The 24,745-nt window shown below is 39.7% G+C and overlaps 1 protein-coding gene across 6 annotated transcripts in view; it reads left to right on the top strand.

Moving 5' to 3' along the window:
- The first annotated feature begins 9,994 nt into the window (after positions 1 to 9,994).
- CARNMT1 (carnosine N-methyltransferase 1) overlaps positions 9,995 to 24,745 on the top strand; it is a 44,599-nt gene continuing 29,848 nt past the window's right edge. Inside the window, exons 1-4 of one of the 6 annotated variants that reach the window (XM_042963985.1) lie at positions 10,369 to 10,448; positions 17,552 to 17,631; positions 18,131 to 18,326; positions 19,161 to 19,324. In XM_042963985.1, the coding sequence (XP_042819919.1) occupies positions 17,618 to 17,631; positions 18,131 to 18,326; positions 19,161 to 19,324 (374 nt within the window). In that variant the 5' untranslated portion in view covers positions 10,369 to 10,448; positions 17,552 to 17,617. The other 5 variants (XM_042963986.1, XM_042963984.1, XM_042963983.1 and 2 more) reach the window with 5 other exon arrangements.

The raw sequence follows: 24,745 nt of genomic DNA, 5'->3' as shown, positions 1-24,745 counted from the left end.
ATCTGGTTCTCTGTAGAAGTTTGCCAACCTTTGCTCTGTATCTGCTCATGGAGTGCTTATGGATTACCTACACGGTGCTACGAACAGGAGCAGTCTGGGCCTTAAATGAGCTCACAGCCTGCTGGGGAACCAAATATTTTTTAACAACTACTTACAAAGCAGTGTGAGAAAGACAGACACAGAGGAAGGAGAACTCTGAAGTTGTAAAAGCAGGAGTGCCTTTTGGGAGTGATAAGGTGAGGGATGGGAGGTCCCAGCTGGGACATGACAGGAAAGGTGGCCTACTGCTCACTGGGAAGGGTGTAATGTTATGCTGTGTAACTTAGACTTTATCGAAGAGCAGCAAAACACCAGTAAGGGATTTGAATCAGAAGAGGAACGTTATCCATTTGCTTCCGAAAAAGAAAATTATTTCTTGAAAAGCAATCGTATGAAATCTCTCCTGTATCTGATACACAGGAAAGAAGTCTGAAATCAGATCTTTTACCTAGGCCAAGCTCTGCCCCAAATAATTTTTATGTAAGCCTGTTTACTAGCCAGTAAAACACATATCAGGGCTTCATTTGGCATGGAGCATAGAGTGCAATAAACTGAAGCCAAACATTAATTAGATGCACATAGTTATGCTTACAGCCTGGGTATATATTAAATCAGAGGGGATTCATTTCTTAAAGAGGATTTCTGTCATCCCTACTTTATTCTTTTTTTCTGTTTACACATGAAGGTAAAGTTATTATCAGTTACCGTCCCTGCAAGCTCACCCTCCCCCCTCATATCTACCCCACCCTTCTTCACTTTTCTTCTTAACAAGAGATAAGAGGCCTGGTTTTTGGATCAGGTATGTGTTTCAGGATTATGAAGAGGATATTAATGAATCTAAGACTGTCAAGGTAATCATATATACTCTGCCTTCCATTATCTTAGATGTGGGCCCCGTGTTGCAGAAAGGGGAAGTTGGCTGAGAGGCTTCCGGGAAAGGTGTACCTACTGAATAAAAGGAACACATATGGGAGGAAGTGGACTTTCTTCTTTGCTAGATTTGTTGGATCTGGATGTGATGCTTGGACTGTAGCAACCATCTGCAATTTTGAGGGACTACACTAACACACTGAAAATAGCAGAGCCGAAGGCTGGGGGGGCCTGGGTGGGTGATATGGATGACTCAACCTGAAGCTGCCTACCTTGGGGCTTCATGTTGCTTAAGATAGTAAATGTCCTTATTACTGAAGCTTGTGTCAGTTGGCTGTTCTGTTCTTTTTGACATAGGCTCTCAGAATGATACATACGAGCTTTCAATCAGTGAAAGGATTCATGGATGTGTGTTCTGTGTTGCTTCTAAAGTAGTGCTTTTCAAATTTTAATGTGCCTATGAATCACCTGGGGACCTCCTTTAAATGCAGATTCAGATTCAGTTTCAGTAGGTGAGATACTGCATTTCTTAGAAATGCCCAGGAGATGTTGATGAGACCATGGATACAGCTCATTCAATTCAAGGTTTGACAATGCGGAGATCTCTCAAAAACTGATAGGACTTTTTTTTTTTTTTAATGTTTAACTTTTATTTATTTTTGAGAGACTTTTTTTCTAATGTTTATTTTTGAGAGACAGAGAGAGAGAGAGAGACAGAGTGCGAATGGGGCAGGGACAGAGAGAGAGGAAGACACAGAATCCTATGCAGGCTCCAGGCTCTGAGCTGTCAGCACAGAGCCCGACACAGGGCTCGAATTCACGAACTGGAGATCATGACGTGAGCTGAAGTTGGTCACTCAACCGACTGAGCCACCCAGGTGCCCTGATAGGACTTTTAAAGGGAAAGACAGGAGTCATGGTGGGGTGTAATGGTGATTCTGATCATTCAAATAGAATAGCCAATATTATGTCTTCTTTAAGTCAAAGGACAAATGGTGGAAGATGGACGAGCTCTGCAGAAAGTGTCTTTTTTCCCTGTGTGAGATCCCCAGACAAAGCACAAATCCATGGTTCTTTCAGTGCTTTCAGATGACCATATAGACCTTTTGCCCTGAAAATCTGGTGGTATGCCTATCCTCATCACTGTGGGTGATGTCAACCAACAGCAAAAAAGGAATCTGTAAAGTAAGGAAGCCCAAACAAATTCTGATTTTTTTCCTATGATTACTGCTTAGATGCTTTTTGCCCCCTAGGATTTTTTTTTAAGAGGTAATAGTTATATAATTCCTTCCAATTTTTTTTTTGCGGGGGGTACATTTGCTTGCCTGGTACCCTAATCATGGAAAAGTATGCTTATAGGGTAACTTGCCCTGGATTTCAGAATGGGAAGGCTTGGAATAATGTCAGTTCAAAGTATCTTTTTAATCTGAAATGTTCAACAATGACAACAACAACAAAAGATTTAGAACTTATAGGATGTGAAGGTAACTTTGTAAGGACTATTTTAGTGTTCCTGTAAAGAAACAGTGATTCCTAGCAGTAGATAATCTATGATATATTTTGTAAACCAACTTCCACTTATAATTTACACAAAAATCCATTTTATTTCACTTTTTATTTTAAAAAATTAGTAATAGTAATAGAGTTTTCATCCCAGATTGGAGAATAACTATTGAGAACATTAAAACAATGTGCATACAAAGATTGCAAGTGGCTATTGGCTCCCACTGTGATTAAGACTATAAAGAATTGGGGCACCTGGGTGGCTCCATCGGTTAAGCGGCCGACTTCGGCTCGGGTCATGATCTCACCGTTTGTGAGTTTGAGCCCCGCATCGGGCTCTGTGCTGACAGCTCAGAGCCTGGAGCCTGCTTCAGACTCTGTGTCTCCCTGTCTCTCTGCCCCTGCCCCACTCATGCTCTGTCTCTCTCCGTCTCTCAAAAATAAATAAACATTAAAAAAAATTAAAAGAAAAAAGAAAATAAAGAGTCACAAAAAGTACACGGAAACCATTTCTAGGAGTCATATCTCTATTTTTATAGGGGAGAGCATGCTTGTTATCTTCAGACCAAATGATGGTCTCCTTCATCTAGATCCAGCTACTGCCAACAAAGAATACAAAGGCAAAACAAGCTAGTTCTAAGACAAACACTAGACTCATAAAGAGCAGAATTAGTAGAGGAATTCCAAGAATAAAATCATAAATCCTAGAACGATGATGATGATCATATAGGAACTCTGTTAGTGAGCCAAGGAAGTCCCAAGTGGCCTTTTCCCTTTTCTGTGAGATCCTTAGGTCAATAGCAGTTGGGGTCTGTGTTGACAGAAAATCAAGATATTTCACATAAAGCCTAAGAAGTAGTTTGTCTCTGCAGACCTATTATTTGAGCAATCTATTCTCTCAGTTTTGGTTAGCAAAATCTCTAGCCCTTCTTGTCCACCTGGAATGTTAAGTCTCTGTGAATAACAGTTATTTGCAAGTTAATAAGGTTTCCCAAAGTAAAAGGACTTCATGAATCTTATTAAAGGGTAAACAAGACCAACTTCAATAGGCAGTAGATTCAGTGGTTAATAGTTTTTTTCTGGGTTTTGTAGACTTGCTTCCACTTCAGGGCTTTCCCATTTAATAGCTGTATGACTTTGACAGGGTCACTGAAAGTCTTCTTAGTGTTCTTATCTGTTAAAAAAAAGGGGGGGATGACAATACTATTGTATTAAATTGTATGCAATTATGTATCTACAGTGTTTTGTACAGTGCCTGGCACTTATGGATTCACTTATTTATTTCACAAAATGGTTTTAGAAAATCTGTACGTGCGAGACACAGGGCTGGATGTTGGGGATATGGGCACGAACAAAACGAATACGCCTCCCACCCTCAAAGAACTTTTACTTCAAAGTGGGTAAAGCAGCCAATTAAAAGGCAAAGCAACATAATATGTAAATGTGAACTTCCAATGAGATGTCTTCTCATTGTATAAGTATAATCTGTAGATGAGCAGGCCCGCAGATTTCTAACATTTAATCATTATGAAACCAACTTGAGAATAATGAGGGAGTAACTTCGTTGGCACACTAAGAAAACTAAGGGATGCTTTTGTTAACCATTCTACCCAAAGTAAGAAAACAGGTTTGGACTTCTTGTTCAGACAATAAAACGTGGAGTTTCCTTCTTTCAATTCATCGTGTTTATCCAGTCTATACCTGAGTGAGAGATCAGCTTTGGAAATGGTATGCAGGAATCTCATCCTGGATACCAAGGTACATACATATGTGTGTATGTATGTATGTATTTATAAAGTTTATTTATGTATTTTTCAGAGAGAGAGAGAGAGAGCAGGCGGAGGAGAGGCAGAGAAAGAGGGAGAGAGAGAATCCTAAGCAGGCTCCTTGCTGTCAGCCTGGAAGCTGAAGCAAGGCTCGATCTCACAAACCTCAAGATCATGACCTGAGCCAAAATCAAGTGTTGGACACTAAATCGACTGAGCCACCCGGGCATCCCTGGATACCAAGGTATTTAAAAAAATAATAGGCAAACTGAGAGCAGGGGAAAAAAAACAAAAAACAAAAAACTAAACATAGAAAACCACAGATATAAAACTCACTGACCAACAGCAGTTTTTTTCCAAGAAGACTGCTTGAAATCGAAGGATTTTGCCTCTAAAATGATTTTTTAATCATAGAATGTTAGAGCTACAAAGATCTTTTAAGAACAGTTGTCCAGCGGTTTCATTTTATAGATGAGAACATAGTCCAGGGAGATTAGTTGACTTCCCTAAGGTCATATGCCTACTTGTATCAATGTCAACATCCTAGCCTAGACCTCCTAAGCCAGATCCGGTGTTGTTGCTCTGTACTGTTCTGTTCCTTGTCACCTGGACCCAGTCAACCAGTGCTGACGACAGTGCTCATTAGTGACACACAAATAGTCATCCTGGCAGTGACATAGATTAGCTCTCTGAATATCCCCTCCTTCCACTTTCCTGAATGCCTTCCTCTACTTTAGAGGTTAGAAAGCGAAAACACACATTCCTCACACTTCTTTGTAACTAAGGTTCTCACTTGGAAGGCAGAAGCGAGCGTGATAAAATGATGGCCACATATGGGAAACCGTGATCTTATGGCAGGAGCATTTGGTGTTTTCAGGGTAGTTATAGCCCAGGTTTTATTATCTGGTCCTTAACATTATAAGTGATGAATGGTGGGCAGGGGTGGAATTGGTGTCCAATAAAACACTTTCCTTTGGAAAAACAGGCATTGAGCCACATTATTTCCGTGTAGCAGATCAAGCTCAATTCCCAGGGCTTCCTAAAAATTTTGTGTGCCAGCATTTCAATAAATTATTTTCTGCTTAAAGTAGCTAGAATGGATTCTGTTGTCTGCAGCTGAGAAATCTGACTTGGGTTGAGTGGTTTCCAAGTGAATCTTAGTGATGAAGGAAAGCCCCTTGTGTCACTATTGAGAAGAAAATTGAAATTAGGCAACTTGAGTCTGAGGCCTGAGAATAGGGGGCTGAAGGTGTAAGTCCAGGTCTGAATCTGAAAGCTTGAGAACCCAAAGCTCTGCTGTCCAAGAGCAGAGGAAGCTGATTGTTTCAGCCCAAGCAAATTCACCCTTCCTCTGCTTTTTTTGTTCTACTCAGGCCCCCAGAGGATTGGATGGTGCCCACCTGCACTGATGAGAATGCTCTTTACTCAGTCTACTGACTCATATGGTAATCTCTTTTTGGAGACACGCTGACAGACACACCCAGAAATCGTGTTTTAACAGCTATCTGGGCATCTCTCAACTCAGTCAAGTTGACACATAAAATTAACCATTACAGGACTGCAATGTCAGGTAGTGCTAAGTGCTCTGAAGAAAAAAATGGATAAAGGAGCTGGGGTGTACGCGAAAAAAAGTAAGATGTCTTCTAATAAAAAATCAATTGTGCTATGTTCACCCAAGGAATACCTTATGGTGTGAAAACGAACAAACTATAGCTCTACAAACAACGTGGATAAAACTTTGAAACATAGTATTGAGTAAAAGAAGCAAGAAATGATGCCATGAGAAAACAATCAGACTAAATCCAGAATATGGGATATTCTGCAGGTCCAACGATCCAGCTTTCTAAAAAAACAAAAACAAAAACAGAACAAAACAGAGCAAAAAAATGCCATGATAACAAGAAAGGAAGAGGGAAAGAAGCAGGGTCTTGAGGAATAGAAGAGATACAAGAGTCATGATGTTCTGAGTTGTAACAACTAACCACAAAAAGACATCTTTGAGGTGATTAGGGAAATTTGAATAAGAACTGGGTATTAGAAGTTAATAAGATTGATTACTAATTTTTGTCGATAGACACAATAATGACATGATGGTTATCTTTTCAAAGTTCCTCTCAGACATGCACACTGAAGTTTGCATGGGGGAAAAACAATATAATGTCTGGGAACACCCTTGTAAAACAGCAAGAGGAGGTTAGGTAAAACAAGGTTACAAACTTTTGAGAATTGGTGACATTATTGGGTGAAGGATTGTAATAATATAGTAGATTGCTTATGTTATTGCCTCTACTTTTATTTTACTTTGAAAATGTCCATAATTCAAGTTTTTAAAATGAGAAACTTATTTAATTTACTTAGAAGCTTCTTCTGGGCTTATATGTAAAAATGTATCTAGAATTAAGTAGAAGTCACAGGTTTACGTGTGATTCTGAAGACCTTTTGTTTTGAGATTATTGTAGATTCGTATGCAGTTGCAAGAAATAAGTCAGAAAGATTTCATATACTCTCGACCCAATGGCATTATCTTGCATAACCATAGCACAATATCACAGTCTGGAAGTTGACATTGATACAACCAATTGACCTTATTCAATTTCACCAGTTTGGTACGTATCGATTTATGTATATATGGCATATATATTAATTTCTATGCAATTTTACCAAAGCATAGATTTGTGTGACCTCTACCACAGTCAAGATACAGAACAGTTCTATCACAAGATTCTTTTGTACTCCCTTTTATCACAACAGACACCCCTTTTACTCCTACCACCTCTGACCTCTGGCAGCCACGAATCTGTTTTCTAGCTCTATAGTTTTGTCATTTGAAGACAAAATATATAAATGGAATCATACAGTATGTGTAACCCTTTGTGATTTTCTTCTCACTCACCATAATTCTTTTGAGATTCACCTAAGTTATATTTCTAAGTTATTTGTTTTTAAAATAATCTCTACATCCATTGTGGGGCTCGAACTCACAACCCCAAGATCAAGAGTTGCATGCTCCACTGACTGAGCCAGCCAGGCGCCCCTCATCTAAGTTACCGAGTGTATAAATAGATGATTCCTTTTCTCATTGCTGAGTAAGGATCTCATGGTATGGATGTGCTCCACTTTGTTTAACCATTCATCTACTAACACTCATTTGGGTTGTTACTAAATTTTGGCTTCTACCATGAGCTTTCGTGTAAATTAGGTTTTTGTGTGAACACATTTTTTCATTTCTCTGGGATAAATGTCCAAGAGTGCAATGACTGGATTGTATAGTATGCACAGGTTCAGTTTTGTAAGAAAGTGCTATACTCTTTCCCACAGTGGCTTTTCTATTTCCCATTCCCATTAGCAATGTATGAACATATGAGTGTGTGAGCTTTAACTGCTTAACTAATAGTTCTTCAGAATAACCGAAGAAAGAATGATCTGATGAAAATATTTCTGCCCAAATGGCCCCATGGTTTGCGAAGATTTCTATAGGAGGTACTCGTTGTAAAGAAGTTAGGTCAAGGAAGTCCTAAAAGTGCTTTGAAACAAGGCCAAAAATGTATCCTAGATACATCTGAAAGGAAGAGAGGAAATTAACATTTACAGAGCAGAAATACCAGGCATTTCTCATTCTTTATCTCATTTATTCCTCAGATGACCCTGTAAGAAGGGTACTATGCTCATTTTAGAAATAATGTAATCAAGGTCTCAAGTAACTTTTCAAACAGTCACAGTTACCAACCGGCAAAGTGAGACTAAAAAGCCCAGCTTCTAGCTGCCTTTAGCTCAGTGCAGGAAACATAGGAGGCAATCAACACATTTGTTGAGAAGACTGAATGAATAGATGAATGTCAGTTCTGCTATTTATGTACTCCTTGGCAAGACAATTAAATTCTCTGAGTCTTTCTTCTTTTGTTGAAGGAGGACAATAATAACACCTCCTTCACAGAGTCGTGAATAAATGAGGTGATGTGAAAAAAAAATTGAAAAATGTTAAATGTTAGCATAATATTCTAAAAGTACAGTCAGGGTCATAACCAAATACTGATAAAATGCAGGCACAAGAGTTGGGTGGGTGGGTGGGTGTAGTGCCAGTAAGGTACTGTGCCCCATGGATTATTTAATATCGAGTTTCCTTATCTGTGAAATCACAAGTGAGATTAAGGTGGAGCGCCTTAATGACATAGACCCTAAGATTCTCACCGAATAATGAGACAGAACCAAGCAAACCTCTACATAGATTAATTTGAAAATGTTTATTATCCTTCCCAGGATGATGAAAAGTATGTTGCTGATTATCATTATCCATGGCATTCTGGCCGATATCAATTAGGTCATTGAGACCTGTATCAGTGCATCAAAATTATTACATAGGTAATTTGCATATTTGTATGTGCAATTATATATGAAAACAGTATTGGTTAACAGTTAATAATATGAGAATATATATATAACTTCCAAATACCAGTTTCTAAGAAAAATATGCACTGGATAGGAGTGGAAGAATGGGCAAGGAATTGATATATTGTGTCTGGGTAGGGGATAAGACTGGCTAGAAAGGTAAAGAAGCTTCACATTTGTAACTCTTTGTATTTTCCTTTTGAATTTTGGAGCATATATTACTGCATTACTATTCAATAAATACTTTAACCTTTTATAAAAATCTTGTATAAAAATGTAACATTAACATAGACTAACCACAGGACTTTTTATTTTTTTTTAATTTTTTTTAATGTTTTACTATTTTTGAGAGAGAAGAGCAAGCAGGAGAGGGACAGAGAGAGAGGGAGACATAGAATCAGAAGCAGGCCCCAAGCTCTGAGCTGTCGGCACAGAGCCCGACGTGGGGCTCGAACCCACGAAGGGTGGGATCGTGACCCGAGCCGAAGCTGGACGCTTAACCGACTGAGCCACCCGGGCGCCCCACCACAGGACTTTGTAAAGCATTGCTTTTAAATTATTAAATTCTGAAAATATGAAGCCACTTCCTTTTCAATATCATTATATGTTTTTACTGTATTTGTGGTCTCTGGGCATATTTAACTCTTCTGAAAAAAGCACTCTTTCCCATTTAGCACTTTTTTGTAAGACTGACATGCTGAGTGACAGATAAAATTGAATAAAATCAGTTATTTTCTAAGAATAGTATTAAGTGTGAATGTGGGGGCACCTGTTTTAACTATGAGCTCAGAAGCAATGAGGCAAAAAACGTATAGAGACGAAAAAGAGAAAGAAGTTAAGGCTGGCATTGTTAAGGACCACGGTTGGAGGCTACCGGCACCAGCGCTGAGGCATTATGGCTCATGGGCACTTTGGGGGTCTTCCAAAGCGCGGGTACTGGACTGAGTTTGGGTCCAACATGTTCTTCATCGGCTACCACCACCAGTCAAGGCGGGATTAGGATTTTCGCAAACTCCTCAACACTGAAAAGACGATGGTGAGTCTCTCCCCGCCCTCCCCGCCCCCCCGTAATTACAAATGGAAATGTATTTAGAAAATAAATTAAGATTTAAATTAGGGTGGACGCAAGACCTTCCCTCTAGATTTTCTTCAATAAAAATTCCCAATGAAGTCATCAAAGCTGACCAGTTTTTCTGTTTTCCCTTCCTATAGACTTAGTTCAACTGCCTGTCCCCAAATCCAGCACTCGCAGGCTCTTAAACCCAACCCACGCCGTGTCTCGCAGGTGCCAGCCCCACCCCACCAGGGATTCCCCCTCCTTCGCTCCTCCCACCTGACCCTTCGCCCCGCCCATCGGGCGCGCCGTCCTTACGGCAGCGCGCGGTCGCCGAGGCCCGGCAGCAAATGAGCGCAGGCGGCCGCGGCCCGCCGTCGTACCCTCGCATGCGCATGCGCGCTCGTGCCGGGCGCTCCTGAAGACCTGGCGGAGCCCGGCGCGGATGGAGGCCTGAGGGCGGCGGGGGCGGAGCGCACCGCGAGCTGGGGGCATGTCCGCGGCGGGCGCCGTCTAGAGGAAGGCCGAGCAGCCGCCACCACGCTCTCAGTCGCGGCGAGACGCAAGCGAGCCAGGCCTAGGGCCGCGGCGGCGATGCAGCGACGGCGGCGCCCTCCGCCGCCCGCTTCTCAGCTGCCCGAGGGCTGCGGGGGAGGCGGCGGCGGCCGCGGCGGGAGCGAGGAGGTGGAAGTGCAGTTCTCCGCCGGGCGTTTGGCCTCAGCCGCGGCGGTTTCGGCGGCGGCGGCGGCCGCGCGCAGCACCGAGGAGGAGGAGGAGCGGCTCGAGCGCGAGCACTTCTGGAAGATCATTAATGCCTTCCGCTACTACGGGTAAGAAGCCCGTGGCGGACCCCGGCGCAGCCCATCGAGGTGCCCGCTGGTTGCGGCGGACCCGCCGGAACGGGGGCGCCCGCCGCGCTCGCCCTCGGCCGCCACGCCTCCGGGGCACCCGGACCGGGCCGCCAGATCTGACCTCCGGGCCCCTGAGTCACCTCGTACCACGTTAGCCCTTCCCGGCCCTGCACAGCCGCGTGTCTGCCGCGCCGTCTGCTGCTCAGCCTCGTGTCTTCCAACCTCAGGATCAGATTAGCTCTCTTGCCTTTCATCCCTCGTTAAAGGTTTGGCTTTGAGGCCGGTGGGGGTGACCGGAAAAGTGCTGTTAACAATTGCAGATAGAAGATGATGGTGGTAAAATCGTCCAGTGCTGGGCATGATCTGTATGTGTTGTCGATGTCCTCCAAACTGAACACACGGAGAACCCAAGTTCACCTACACGTGGGATGCCGTAGGACGAATTTTCCCAAACTGTTGGCCAGTTCTTGTGAGAGCTGCGTAAGATTTCCACCCCAACCCCCTTGGCGCTTTGAATGTACAGGCACATTAGTGGTGAATGATGGCGCTCAATGTCTTTAACTGGTGGGTGAAATTAAGGTCGGAGGTGGTCCGGATGCTCTACAATTTAAGTATTAAAGAGGGAAATGAGAGAAGGCACAGCAAAGAACCGCTTTTACGATCTTTTCTTCGGCAAATATGTATCGAATTCTCACTGTGGGCTGGGCACGGTGGTAGGACTTTTAAACTCCCTAACTTCCACTTTTCTTTTTTAGATAGATGTTAAAATAGCTTAGTCGCAAAATTATAATTCCGAGATCTGAAAGGGACTTAGATTTTTAGGTAAATATAGCACTTTCATTCGTGTTGAGAGATGAGGCCACCGACGGCTGTGTTCTGAGTCTGCAATTGGAAGGAGATACACGGACATGACCTGCACAAGTAAAACTTGTTCCCTTAGATGGGCTCCTGCTGTGCTTTATGCAGACTTCTTTTTTTTTTTTTTTTTTTTTTTAATTGCTTGACTGTGACCTCTTCAAGGGCAGGGACTGATCCTTATTTATTTTTGTGTCACCAGAGCTTGGCATATGTTGTTGAAGCTCTATTTTTAACAAATAAGACAAGTAGTAGCAAAGAAATGCGTTTGTCATTCCCAAGTAGTCTGAATTTGTGACAGGTCGGTAGTTTGTTACTTTTTTGAATTGGGAAACTTGCTTAATAAAAACTTAAAGTTATTTAGAATCTGACTACATTTGTAACATGAAATTTTGAAATGCAAAGATCTTGGTGAAATAATTTACTGATTAAACCCAAGCACAGGAACCGTGGACTGCATTACTTATGGAGCCCAAAAGGGAAGTAACTCATATGGGTATTTTACTTAGTATCAACACAGGGAGGAAGGCAGAAAACCACAGAATTGAATTTGATGCAAGTATTGTGCCTTCAAGAATCACCACAGGGAGGGGAAACAACTGACCTTAGATTTAGATAGCTAGGAGAGGTAGGTACAGAAAAGTCTGGTACATTTTACTATGAAAATTCTAGAAAGAATATTGGAATATTTTCTGGAAATACAGTGAATCACAGTGGACCCACTTAGTTAAAATGTGTGTTTGTGCAGGTTCATATATAAAATTGATACTTATGATTAGGTATCAAATGGGCCTTTTTGTGAGAGCACAGAGACCTTTGATCTGGCACGAGGGCTCGAGTGTGGCAATATAGAGAAGAGTGCTTGTGTGAATGTTCTGGTGGTTGTGATAGATTCCTATACTCATCCCTCTTTAATGTGGGATTGAGGACAATTTCACTTTTTAAAAACAATCCTTTTTATTTGTGTGTACTTTTTTTTTTTAAGTGTTTCTTTATTTGAGAGAGAGAGAAAGAGAGAGTCCCAAGCAGGCTCCTATCAGCGCAGAGCCCAATGCAGGGCTCTATCTCATGAAGAGTAAGATCATGATCTCAGCTGAAATCAAGAGGCTTAACTGAGCCACTCAGGTGCTCCTGGCATGTACGCTCTTGATGAAACATTGAAATAGACTGAAAATAGTATTTAAAAAATGCGTTTTAAAACATCACTTGAAGGTCTAGGGGGTATGGAAAGCATTTTGTAGCAGAAAATACTCTGAGTTGTTACAGTCCAACATTTTATGATCTTCTAGACCTCCACTGTGGTACCGTAGTCACTAATCACATCTCGCTAAATTTAAGCTTAAATTAATTAAAACTTAATAAAATGTAAAATTCATTTTCTCAGCCTCACTAGCCACATTTCAAGTGCTTTTCAAATGTGGCTGGTGGCTGCCATATTAGTGCAGATGTAAGCGTTTCCATCACTGCAGGACGTTCTGATGGACGATCCTATTCTGAAGCTTTAGCAAGTACTTCTAAATTGTGGAGTTTACTTTTATTGCTAAATGTCTTTTAGTTATTATATAGGGGATTTAGATTAAAAATCACAAGGCAAGAATTGTCTTGATTAATGTTTTTCCAATGGCTTCCAACTTTGTGTTTCCTACAGATTATGCATAGATGATATATTTTGATTAAGGCAAAAACGATTCGAGTATTGTAGCAAATAGCAAAAAAAAAAAAAAAAAAATTTGTCAGTCCTAAAATGAATGAAGATACTTGGTCATGGAGAAGATACTACAGTTAAAAAAATCAAAGGTCTCATCAGAAACATCCTGCTTTTAGAAATAGCAATTAGGTGAGATTTAAAACATGGAGAGGTAAAGTTCTTTTGTACAGGTGAAGGAATAGCCATATAAAGAGGCAAACAGCTTGCCCAGGCTTACACAGCCAAGTTGTGGTAGAGTCTGGCCTGAAATCCAGAATTGTTCACTAAGATTTTACCCTGCATTAGTAAGCAGTGATACTTAGTAAGACAGTTTTAACTGTGAGGTTTTTTTTTTTTTTTTAAATGTTTATTAATTTTTGAGAGAGAGACAGAGACAGAGTGTGAGCTGGGGAAGGGGCAGAGAGAGGGAGACACAGAATCCGAAGCAGGCTCCAGGCTCTGAGCTGTCCTCACAGAGCCTGACGTGGGGCTCGAACCCATGAACCACAAGATCATGACCCGAGCCGAAATCGGGCACTTAACCGACTGAGCCATCCAGACGCCCCTAACTGTGAGTTTTTAATAAATATTTAAAATGGATTGAGACAGACTTTCCTTCTGAAAAGATAATGCTTTCCCGTTTGGAATTCTAGAGTAATTCAACAGGTGCAGAGGAATGGGTCTATGACGTTGGCCCTTGGCTCAGACCCAGCAGTATCAGACCCACGCTGATGAAAGGAGACTAAATCAGAGTTGGGGTCACTGCCGAGACCAGCCTTCCGGAGAGAGCTGAAGGAAATAATATCCCAGAGCTATCCCAGGAAATAATGGCTGCTCACTCTCCTTTCTCCCCTTAGCCACCAGAGGATATGGCCTCTTGCCACTGAGTTCAGAACCAAGGAGAGCCTGAAGGTTATAAAAAAATTCCTTAAAAGCCGTTTGGGAGACTTTGTTTAAAGGGCCAGGCAATGTTTTTAAGGTTGAAAGGCTAGGTAGTCTCTTACAGCTATTTAACTCTGCCCTGTGTGGAAACAACTGTCGGCAGTATGTGAACAATTGGGCATGGCTATATTCCAGTAAAACTCCTTGTAAAATGGGCCTAGTAGCCAGGGGGCCATAGTTTGCCCACCCCTTTCTTAAAGTACATTGGTAGGGTAAGCATCTTTAGAACAGTAAAGCTAGCTCCATTTAAAATAATATAGTAAGGGGGCTCCCTGGGTGGCCAAATCAGTTGGGCGTCTGACTTCGGCTCAGGTCATGATCTCTCGGTTTGTTGGTTCGAGCCCTGCATTAGGCTCTGTGTTGACAGCTCGGAGCTGGAGCCTGCTTCAGATTCTGTGTCTCCCTCTCTCTGCTTCTCCCCCACTTATGCGCTCTCTCTCTCTCTCTCTCTCTCTCTCTCTCAAAAATAAAGCTTAAAAAAATTTAAAATAATGTAGTAAGGAGTAGACTCTCTTCTCAACTTCTAAGACCTCCCTTATTTCAAGAGAGACACTGTGGGTGTATGTTATGGATAGTTTGGCACACCATAGAGTAATCAAGGGTTAAAAGATATGCAGCCTCTCATCCTGTTCTGTGTTGTTAACATCACTTCTGTATCAGTAATTGACAGCAAATACGTGTGGGCTCTTCTGACCAATCTATAACTTACCTCGACTACCCTGCAAACGTGGAAATTAAGTAGTCTTCATCGAGCATCAAAAATGGCACTTAGGGAACATAACTGAACGTGTATTCACTGCTCTTTGCATATGCTGAAATCTGGAGATTCAGTGGGGACAAGACTGTATTTTAGAATTCATAGGGAGTGGTAGACTTAGGCCGGGTACAGCATTCCCAGGGAGCAGGCCTCTTAGGAATCTTTGGGAGACCTAATGAGGGTCTGGGAGAGGTAGTGATTTGCAGACAGTTTACGAAGTAGAATCAAAAGGATCTGGGGCTTGTGATTGTGGGATCTGTGAGAAGAGGCATTTTAGGATGACTCATTTGTTTCTGACCTGAGTGGATGTATGGTGTGCCATTCATCAGCCATATGGGAAGAAGTGCCAGGTTTTTTGGGGGGATGATCGTGTGCTACGTTCAGTGTGTCTGTGTTGAATTTTGAGGTGTGCTGAGAGGAATGTTGAGCGGCATCCAGTGGCCAAGAATACTAGAAATGAAGTACTGTAAGACTGTTTTCACCATTTGACTGTGAGCTGTAAACCTTCACAACTCCACTGTTTGCCTAACACAGTATGGTCACTTTTAATTATTCTTTAGTGTCATCATCTATTTTATAGGAATGCAAACTGATGCAGTCCTTCTGAAAATCAGTTTGTGTTAACCTGAAAAATACTTATTCTTTTTTTTTTTTTTTTTTTACTTTTTTTGAGCTTATTGATTTTTGAGACAGATAAGAGCATGAGTAGGGAAGGGGCAGAGAGAGAGAATCCCAAGCAGACTCCGAGCTGTCATCGCAGAGCCTCATATGGGGCTGCAACTCACAAAACTGTGAGATCATGACCTGAGCCGAAACCGAGTCAGATGCTTAACCGGCTGAATCACCCAGGGGCCCCTACTTACTCTTTCTAACTTGGTAATTCTTCTTTAGGGAATTTGTAGTATTTTTTTTTCCTAAAATATAGACCAATTTAGAACAGAAAGTTTATCATATAGACAAGTGAAAGTATCTAGATGTCCAGTGTTTGGGAAATATGTAAATTTTGGTTGCATAGATGGGATAATGAACAGTCATTATATAGTCTTTTGTGCTGTAGTCATTAGAGAACTTTTTTTCTGATCTGGGAAAATGCCTTTGATAAAGATGAAGGATTACAAGTGCTTCTGAAAACTTGGTGTACATGTGAATCATTTGGAGATCTCGTTAAAAGGCAGATTACATTTCGGTAGGTCTTCGGTGGGGCGTCAGATTCTTCATTTCTAGTTACCTCCAAGTGATCTGCTGTTCTGTGTATCACGTTTTGACTAGAAAAGCACTTAAGTGACTTTGTCTTAACGACAAGGAGAACTATGTCAAAAAGTTAGAAGTGATTGCCTCTAGAAGAGGAATTATTAGTAGCTTTTTTTCCTGGAGGACTTTTACTTCTCTACATTTTTTTTTTTTTGTATTTTCATTATGTAAATTAGATATACCCACCATATTTGAGCTATGTTTCAGGCCCTGGGCTAGGTGATATGTGTGCATTATTTTGTTACATTTTCAGTAAAATCCATTGGGTTGGCAGAGAAGTATTACGGTAGCCACCTCATGGAATTTTATGGAGATTTTCCAGAATAATCCATGTTTAGTGACTTTTGATGTAGGGCCTGGCTTTTATTAAATCTCAATAAATGACAGCTTCTGTCGTCATCATCATCATCATCATCATCATCACTGTTATGTATTACCTTGTTTTGTGTATGAGACAATTGGGGCGCAGAGGAGGGAAGTAGCTCTCCAAGGGTTGCACAGCAAATAGGTGGCATAACCTGAATTTCAATTCATATATGTGTTTTGACTCCAGAGCTCACTATTACACTGTCTCCAGGGGGAAGAAAGCAAACATGCATGCAGCCACTGCCAATTTCATCTATTCACGTTACCTCGCCATTCCCCCCTCGCCCCTAACTACCATAGCCACCACATTAAGCTTCTAAAAGCATGGTCAGGTTATTGCTTTAGTCAAGAGCTTCCTCAGAACGTCTTTATTGCTATTCAGAAATTAGTGATGTGGCATAAAAATGAGAATTATTTGGATGAATAGAAAGGTTCAGTCAATCAAATGAAAAAGTGCTTTTCATTTTTATCTAGTATGGAGTAAATGCCAAAGAGTGTTTAGAAGAAACATAAACATTGACTTACTTGTTTGTGTGTATAAAATGTAAAGAACGATACAGTGAATACCCAGAAATCTAACACCTGGGTTAAAAAAAAAAAAAACAAAAAACATCCTTTCCCTTTCCCTTCAAAGAACATCACTTTATTGAATTTTCATTTACTTGCTTTCCTTATAGTTTTTCTACTTGTATTCAGTCCCTGTAATGTATTGTTTATTTTTATAAAAGGTGGAATTGTACATTATGCATTTTTCTGCAACTTGCTTTTTTCGACAAATACTTACATTCGTGAGTTTTATCCATATTATTGTGTCTAGTTGTAGTTTATTAATTTAATTACCTTCCATTGTGTGATTATACGGTACTTTCTTCATTCATTTTACTGGTGATGGACCTTTAGGTTGTTTGTTGTTTATAACAGTGCTATTAAGAAGATAGTTTCTTGGTGCCCATTTGCGAGAGTTTCTTGAGTATGTGTCTAGGACTATAATTGCTATGACATAGGGAGTGTGTGTATTAAGATTTACTGCGAAATGCTAAATTATTTTCCAGAGTGGTTGTACCAATTTATGCACCTACCATCAATCAGTATATATATGTATACATATTTATATATTCCTATAGTCAGGCTTTTAGATTTTGCCCATCTGATTGATATAAAATGGCACTCATTGCAAATGTAATATTTGACCTTTTTAAATGATGGTTTGTTTTTTTTTTTCAGATTTTATAAATAGATAATCCCCAAAGTGACCTTTAGAGTTATCTGGAAACTTGTGGATTGCAAATTATGAATAATATCATGTAAATTTCATTTTTTTTTTGTTTACTACTTTTGTAGTACATAAGATCTTTTGTGATTTTTAAAAATTTAGCTTGGTTGGCTGTTAGTTAATTTCAAAACACATTTTGTGTATTCTAAAGTAATTTCAGAGCAGTATTCTGCTCTGATAGATTTAAAGCATTCAACTAGTTTGCTGAAAATTTTAAGCTTGGAAATTAAAATCATAAAAATAAACTCATTGTACGTTAATCCTCTTCATGTTTTCTTTTACCCCCCAAATGGTGCAGATGTTTACTTTGCTACTTATAAACTCTTTGTCTTTTGTTTGTCTAAAGAATTTGTAATAAGGTGAAAATATAAAATTTCTAAGTTGGTATCCTTTAAGAAACCAAAAGATTGTAAATAACAGGACAGTATCCAACATTATAAGGAATAATTGTACAGAAAGACAGCCTTAAAATAAGATTGGCCCTGGTGAGAATTCTTTCGCCAATTTAAAAAACACCTTTTATGTTTTAGCACCAGTATGCATGAGCGAGTGAACCGAACAGAAAGACAATTTCGATCACTTCCAGATAACCAACAGAAACTACTTCCTCAGTTTATTCTTCACTTGGACAAGATTCGGAAATGCATTGACCATAATCAAGAAATACTACTGACCATTGTGAATGATTGCATACATATGTTTGAAAATAAAGAATATGGAGAAGATGTATGTGAAAGTTTGTTCTATTTTTATTTTAGGGTTTAACCTCTGTCTTTTGAGGTCTTTATCTTTCTGGATTTCATTTTTATATTTTGCATGAGTCATTTGCTCTACTCAGAGAGTGTTTTCACTTACATGTTCAGGCATTTGATTAAGCTTAATAGGATAGTACGCCAGAAACTGGATTTGTTCACTGATTTTTTCCCCTAAAAATAGTAAGATAATTGTTGCCATATGGATATACATTTCACATAGTATTCTGACTGTTCTAGCATGTAGAGTTAGTGACTTAAATTTTTGTAAACAACTTTAGTAGCCGTGTAAAATTAATTTCCCTTGCTAAACTCATTGTCAGTATCTTGTATCTATTGATATTTATCTTTTACTTTAAGAAATTATTTTCACTTCTAAATCTCAAGGGACTGGCAGTAATAGAAACTGAAGTCCTCTTTTTGTATCCACAGGATAGATACAGTTGGGCCACTCCAGTGTGAGCCTCTCCATGCTGCCCCATCAATGACCCGGAGGGACTTTCTTCCCTCTCTTAGAGAGAGATGTTCCGTCTCCATAGGAGCTCAGTTCTGGTCCTCTCCTGAGTAAAGACTGCTTAATTATATGGTGGTTTCATGATTAGTGGACTTTAATCTATTGAGGGTAGAAGTGAGACCACCAAGCTCTTTTCATTTAGGATCTCAAGCTGCACTTGAATCCCGGTTGAGGTGAGAGGCTAGTGATTTATCCACTAGACCATCTATATGGCCCCTGAGTAGCATGTCTGTGTGACCACATCCAAAATTGATTACTTTGTCAGAAGCTAATTGATTTCTGTTTTTTAAACAGGGGAATGGAAAGATTATGCCAGCATCTACATTTGACATGGATAAATTAAAATCCACACTGAAACAGTTTGTGAGAGACTGGAGTGAAACCGGGAAAGCAGAAAGGGAAGCCTGCTACCAGCCAATCATTAAAGAAATTTTAAAAAATTTTCCAAAAGAGAGATGGTAAATAGTATCTTATTTTTAACCCATTTCTTTAAAGATAAGCACTAAGTTTTTCTGTAAGAAATGTCGCAGTCTTGATTCATTTTTATAGTTGCTGTGTGCCTGTATTTTTTCATATATGGATGTGTGGTCTTGTGTGTGTTTTTAGATGCTTTGTGTGAAGCTGTGGTTAATATTTTGAATACTCTTTGCCGTAGCACTTAATCACTCTAGAAATTTGTAAGGTTAGATGTTCATTATCAGTGATGTTTTCCTTTTATAATTTGCTTATGGCAAAGCAAAAAGCTTCAGACTAATTTAATTTTCCTTTTACGACAAACTTGTAAGTAAATAGGGGATTTATAGCTTAGAGCAGAGATTCGTCACTTTTTTGTGCCATGAAAACCCTACGCAGGCCACTTTTCTGAATAACATTTCTGAATGGATCGGATAGAAGGCATAAGATTACCAAGAAGCCAATTTTGAAGCACAGCTATAAAAATATTTAAAAAGCTAATGTGTGCTAGAACATGCTTTGTATCCTGTATTGCACTAAATCAGATCTAGCAGCAAGTATAATTACTGTACTTTAAAAATGCCAGTGTATGTGTTATTTTGAGAATCTCAACAGCTTCAAAATAACAGATAAGTTGCGTACATTTTACACTTCTTATATATTCTCCCTAATCACCAGTTCTTAACATTTTACATTTACTTCATTATTTCTTCTTCCTACTTCCCTCCCTCCTTCCCCTGCTTTATAAGTATGTCTAAAACCACCTATATGCACAGCTACTATTTAAACCATTTGAGAGATCAATTAGTGTGTACATTACGTTTTGTTTTGTTTTTTTTACCTCTTAATACGTCAGAGTTAATTTCTGAAGAACAAGAATATACATAAATACAGTGCAGTTATCAGGTGGAGGAAAATTTAATACTGTCTTCTAATCTACAGTCTGTATTCAATTTTTATAAATTATCCTGAAAATATTCTTAATAACATCTCTTTCTAGTCTAGATCCAGCCCTGGATATTGTATTACATTTCGTTATAATATTTTAGTTTTTAATCTGGAACAATTCCTTGGCCTTTCTTTTTCTTTCATGACATTGACATTTGTGAAGAATACAAGGAAGTTATTTTATACACTGTTCCTCAGTTTGAGATTATCTGTTTCTTCATGATTGAATCTGGATTATATGTCCTTTTGAAAATAATACATAATTGATACATAATTGATGTGTTCTTTTTAGGATGTCACATTTGGAGTAGTGCAATGTCTGTTAGTCCATCAATAATAATTTTAATTTTGATTACCCTTTCAGAATGTCATTCAGTTTCTCTACTGTTCAGTTACTGTTTCTCCTCTTACAACTAATAAGCAGTTTCTGGGGAGACACTTTGAGACCATGCAATTAATTTCCTGCTCCTGCTCAAACTTTCTCTGCCTTAGAATTGTCAGCCAGTGAGGATTTTTGCATCCTCACTGAGCAACTAATCTATCCTGTGATGGTTATGGAATGGTGATTTTCTTTTTTTTTTAAGATTTTTTTCTTAACTTTTATTCATTTTTGAGAGACAGAGCATGAGTGGGGTAGGGGCAGAGAGAGGGAGACACAGAATCTGAAGCAGGCTCCAGGCTCTGAGCTGTCAGCACAGAGCCTGACGTGGGGCTCGAACTCACAAACTGTGAGATCATGACCTAAGCTGAAGTCGGATGCTCAACCGACTGAGCCACCCACGTGCCCTGGAATGGTGATTTTCTAACTTTACAATTATCAGCATTCTATTATATCTGTAAACTATTACCTGAAAGGACCAATGGTTCCTATTTTATTTAGTGAGTAATGATCCATTACTGTTGGTTTGTTGTTCAAATTGCCTCAGCTTTAGCCAGCAGGAGTGCCTTCAAGTTGGCCCCTTTGTCCTTTCAGCATGGCCCAATTGTTTTTTAGCGCTTCCTTATTTCTCTGGCACAGTAAAATATTTTAGTCCCATTGTGTATCTTCCCGACTTTAGCCTTGGAATTGGATGTTTTTCCAAGGACCCAGTTCCTTTAATGTGGAATGGTGTATAGAAACCAAGATTGGGCCCTAGGCATTTTTGTTGTTACTAAGATGTCACTGCTTTTGAGCCTTTTAGTGGATAGAACACACACACACACACACACACACACACACACACATATTAGAAATCATTAGTTCATGCTAATCCCTTCATTTCCAGTCTAACCCCAAAGGTTTCCTTCTTGGCCTCCCTGTTCCCTATATCTGTCTGCCTTTTTCCACAGTAAGAACCCTGGCTTCTGACAACATCAATACATTTACTCATTCACTCAGTCCTACAGTACTCACATAAGGCTTTCAGAATTGCTACCTCCATACCACTATGAAAAACAAACTACCCACATGACTTTAGGATTTGCTAGCAATTATTTTTTCCCCTAAACTAAGCTTATTCACAAAAATATTCTTTACAGGTTACTCAGATTCACTTCCTTTCAACCCCCTACCCTCAGTGTGGTTGTGTGTTTAATTTGAAATTCAGTACATCATGGTTTATTTCTGTTTGCTTTCAGTTTTTAGGGTTGTTCTGTCCTCCCCTCATTCTCCATCCTTGCTGATATATATTTATTTTTTTGATTCATGAGCTGTCAGCTATCAACTTGTGATAATCAGAAAAAGTGTCATTCCCTTTCCTATTCCTTCGATAGCCATCTCTTCAATCCTCATTCTCAATCACACACCCCATGTAGGTAATCAGTATCATTGATTTCTTGTTTGTCCTTGTTTTTATTTTTTGTTTCCTATGAATGTAAGCAGATACAGGTTTTCTTCTAAATTGCCTCCTTTTTTCAAACACAAAATGTAGCAGCCTGTATATTTTATGTTGCATTCTGCTTTTTTCATTTAACAGTTTATCTTAGAAATAGCCAATTGTTGGGGCTCCTGGCTGGCTCAGTCGGTAGAGCATTGACTCTTGATCTCAGGGTTGTGAGTTTGGGCCCCACGTTGGGTGTCGAGATTACATAGTGTTACAATTAATGACCATATGCATGTGTATTTTTGTACTGTTGGAAGTGTATCTTTAGTGTAAATTCTTAGACATGGGATTACTGAATCTGAAAGGTAAATGCATGTGGGACATAAGTGTATTGGTTACCTGTTGCTATAAAAGAAATTACCACAAGTTTAAATGCCTGTTGCTGTAAAAGAAATTACCACAAATTTAACTGCTTAAAACAGACACATTTATCATTTCACAGTTTCTGTGAGTCAGAAGTCTGGACATAGCTTAATTGAGTCCTTGGTGTAGGATCTTTAAAAGGTTGCGTCAGGATGTCTGGTGGGCTGTGTTCTCATCTGGTGGCTCGACTGTGTAAATATCTGCTTCCACACACACTCATGTTGTTGGCAGAATTCATTTCATTGGGGTTGCAGGACTGAGGGCCCTAGCTTCCTGTTGCCTGCCGTGGGAGTCTGCCTCAGCAGTTTTGTCTTGTGAGCTTTCCCCAACTGGTCACTTACTTCGCCAGGCTGGCAAGGAGTCTTTAGAAGCCTTCAGTGGAGTTTTTATGATGTGATGTTATCACACGGTGACTGTTGGTTAGAAGAAGCAAGTCATAAATCCCTGCACACACTAAAGGGAGCAGATTATAAAAAGGTGTGAACACCAGTAGGTGGGGCCCTTTAGGCTCTGTGCCACGGTTATTGCCACATATCCCTATAAGGGCTGTACTGTTTCGCCTTCTTGTCAGCAATGTACAAAAGTGCCGGTTTACTCACAGCCTTGCCACACACTGTGTGTTCACAATCATTACCAAGCTTGTAAACTTTTGCCAATCTGACGGGTGGAGAATCGTATTTTGGCCTACTTCTTATTTGCAGTTCTCTTGCTATGAAAGAAATTGACTAGTCTCATATGTTTAAGGGCCATTTTATACCTTGTTTTGAGAAATACATATTGGTGTTTTTCCCCTCCTTTTAAAAAGTTGAGGTGAAATGCATATAAAAAATGTGACAGTTTTAAAGTGAACACTTTGATGGTAGTTAGTAAATTAACAATATTGTGTATCCATCGTCTCTTACAGAGTTGGAAAACATTTCCACAACCCACAATAAATCCCATACCCATGAAGCGGTTACTCCGCATTCTCCTTACTCCACCCCTGACTTCTGTTTGTCAGAAGTTTGACGATGAGTTGCCTCGATGTGGTTTTCTTTGTATTTATCCAGTGTGGGCTTTGTTTTGCTTTGGGAGGCTTGGGTAGATATGTATCGCCAAATCAAAAATCAAAAATTGTTTGCTCTTATCTCTTTCCCTTCTGGGACTGAATCGTATGTTTATGAAACTGCTTGACATGGTCTGTAACGTGTCAGATGGCTCTTTTGCCACTAATTCTTTCTATATTTTAGTTTGGGTAGTTTCTATTGACCTTACTTGAGTTTCACGAATTCTTTATTATGCCAATCTGTTGATAAACCCATTGAAAGACTTCTTTAATTCTGATACAGAATTTTTAAAAAATTTCTAGTACTTCCATATACATATACCTTTCTCTGTGTGTTCTCTCTGTGCTGACATTTCCTGTTTGTGCATGTGATCTACCTTTTCCACCTGATGTTTTAATGTATTTTTTATGTTTAGGTTTTAAATTTTTTTATTTTTTTTAATGTTTATTTTTCACACACACACACACACACACACACACACACAGAGTGTGAGCGGGGAGGGGCAGAGAGAGAGGGAGACACAGAATCCAAAGCAGGCTCTAGGCTCTGAGCTGTCAGCACAGAGCCCAATGCGGGGCTCAAACTCCTGAACCGCGAGATCGTGACCTGAGCTCAAGTTGGATGCTTAACCAACTGAACCACCCAGGTGCTCCTATTATGTTTATTTTTAAATCCCTGTCTGATAATTCCAACATATGTGCTGTTTGTGGGTCAGTTCTGATAATCGTTTCCTCTCATAGAGATGGGGTATATTTTCTTGCTGTTTTGCACGTCCCATAATTTTTTGATAGAATGCCAGACGGTGTATGTAAAAGAACAGTAGGAACTGAAGTACATTGACAACCAGAAAAAAGGCATTCTCCTTATTCTGGCAAGCCATGAACTTGGGAGGTTGACTGAATCTCTTAAATGTTTTTAATACTTGATATTATTGCATGTATTAGCTGCTTCAATCACTTAAGAAAAAATGGTCTAAACCTTGCATCTAGAAACGTGGCAATGTAACCATTGTCAATTTCTAGATTGAAATACTTTCTAAGTTTTCATCTGCATCTCACCTTTTACTTCATTCTTGTACATTGATTCGTGTACATTGATTTCACGATCTTTCCTGAATTAATTGATAGGAAGGTGTTTGCAATATTAAGCACTCGGACTCTCAAGGCATGAAAATATAGTTATTTCTTCAGCAGTAAATGACCTACTA

This window comes from Panthera tigris, chromosome D4 (genome assembly GCF_018350195.1).
Source record: "Panthera tigris isolate Pti1 chromosome D4, P.tigris_Pti1_mat1.1, whole genome shotgun sequence".
NCBI classification, from domain to species: domain Eukaryota; kingdom Metazoa; phylum Chordata; class Mammalia; order Carnivora; family Felidae; genus Panthera; species Panthera tigris.
This window is presented reverse-complemented; position numbering and strand designations above follow the sequence as displayed.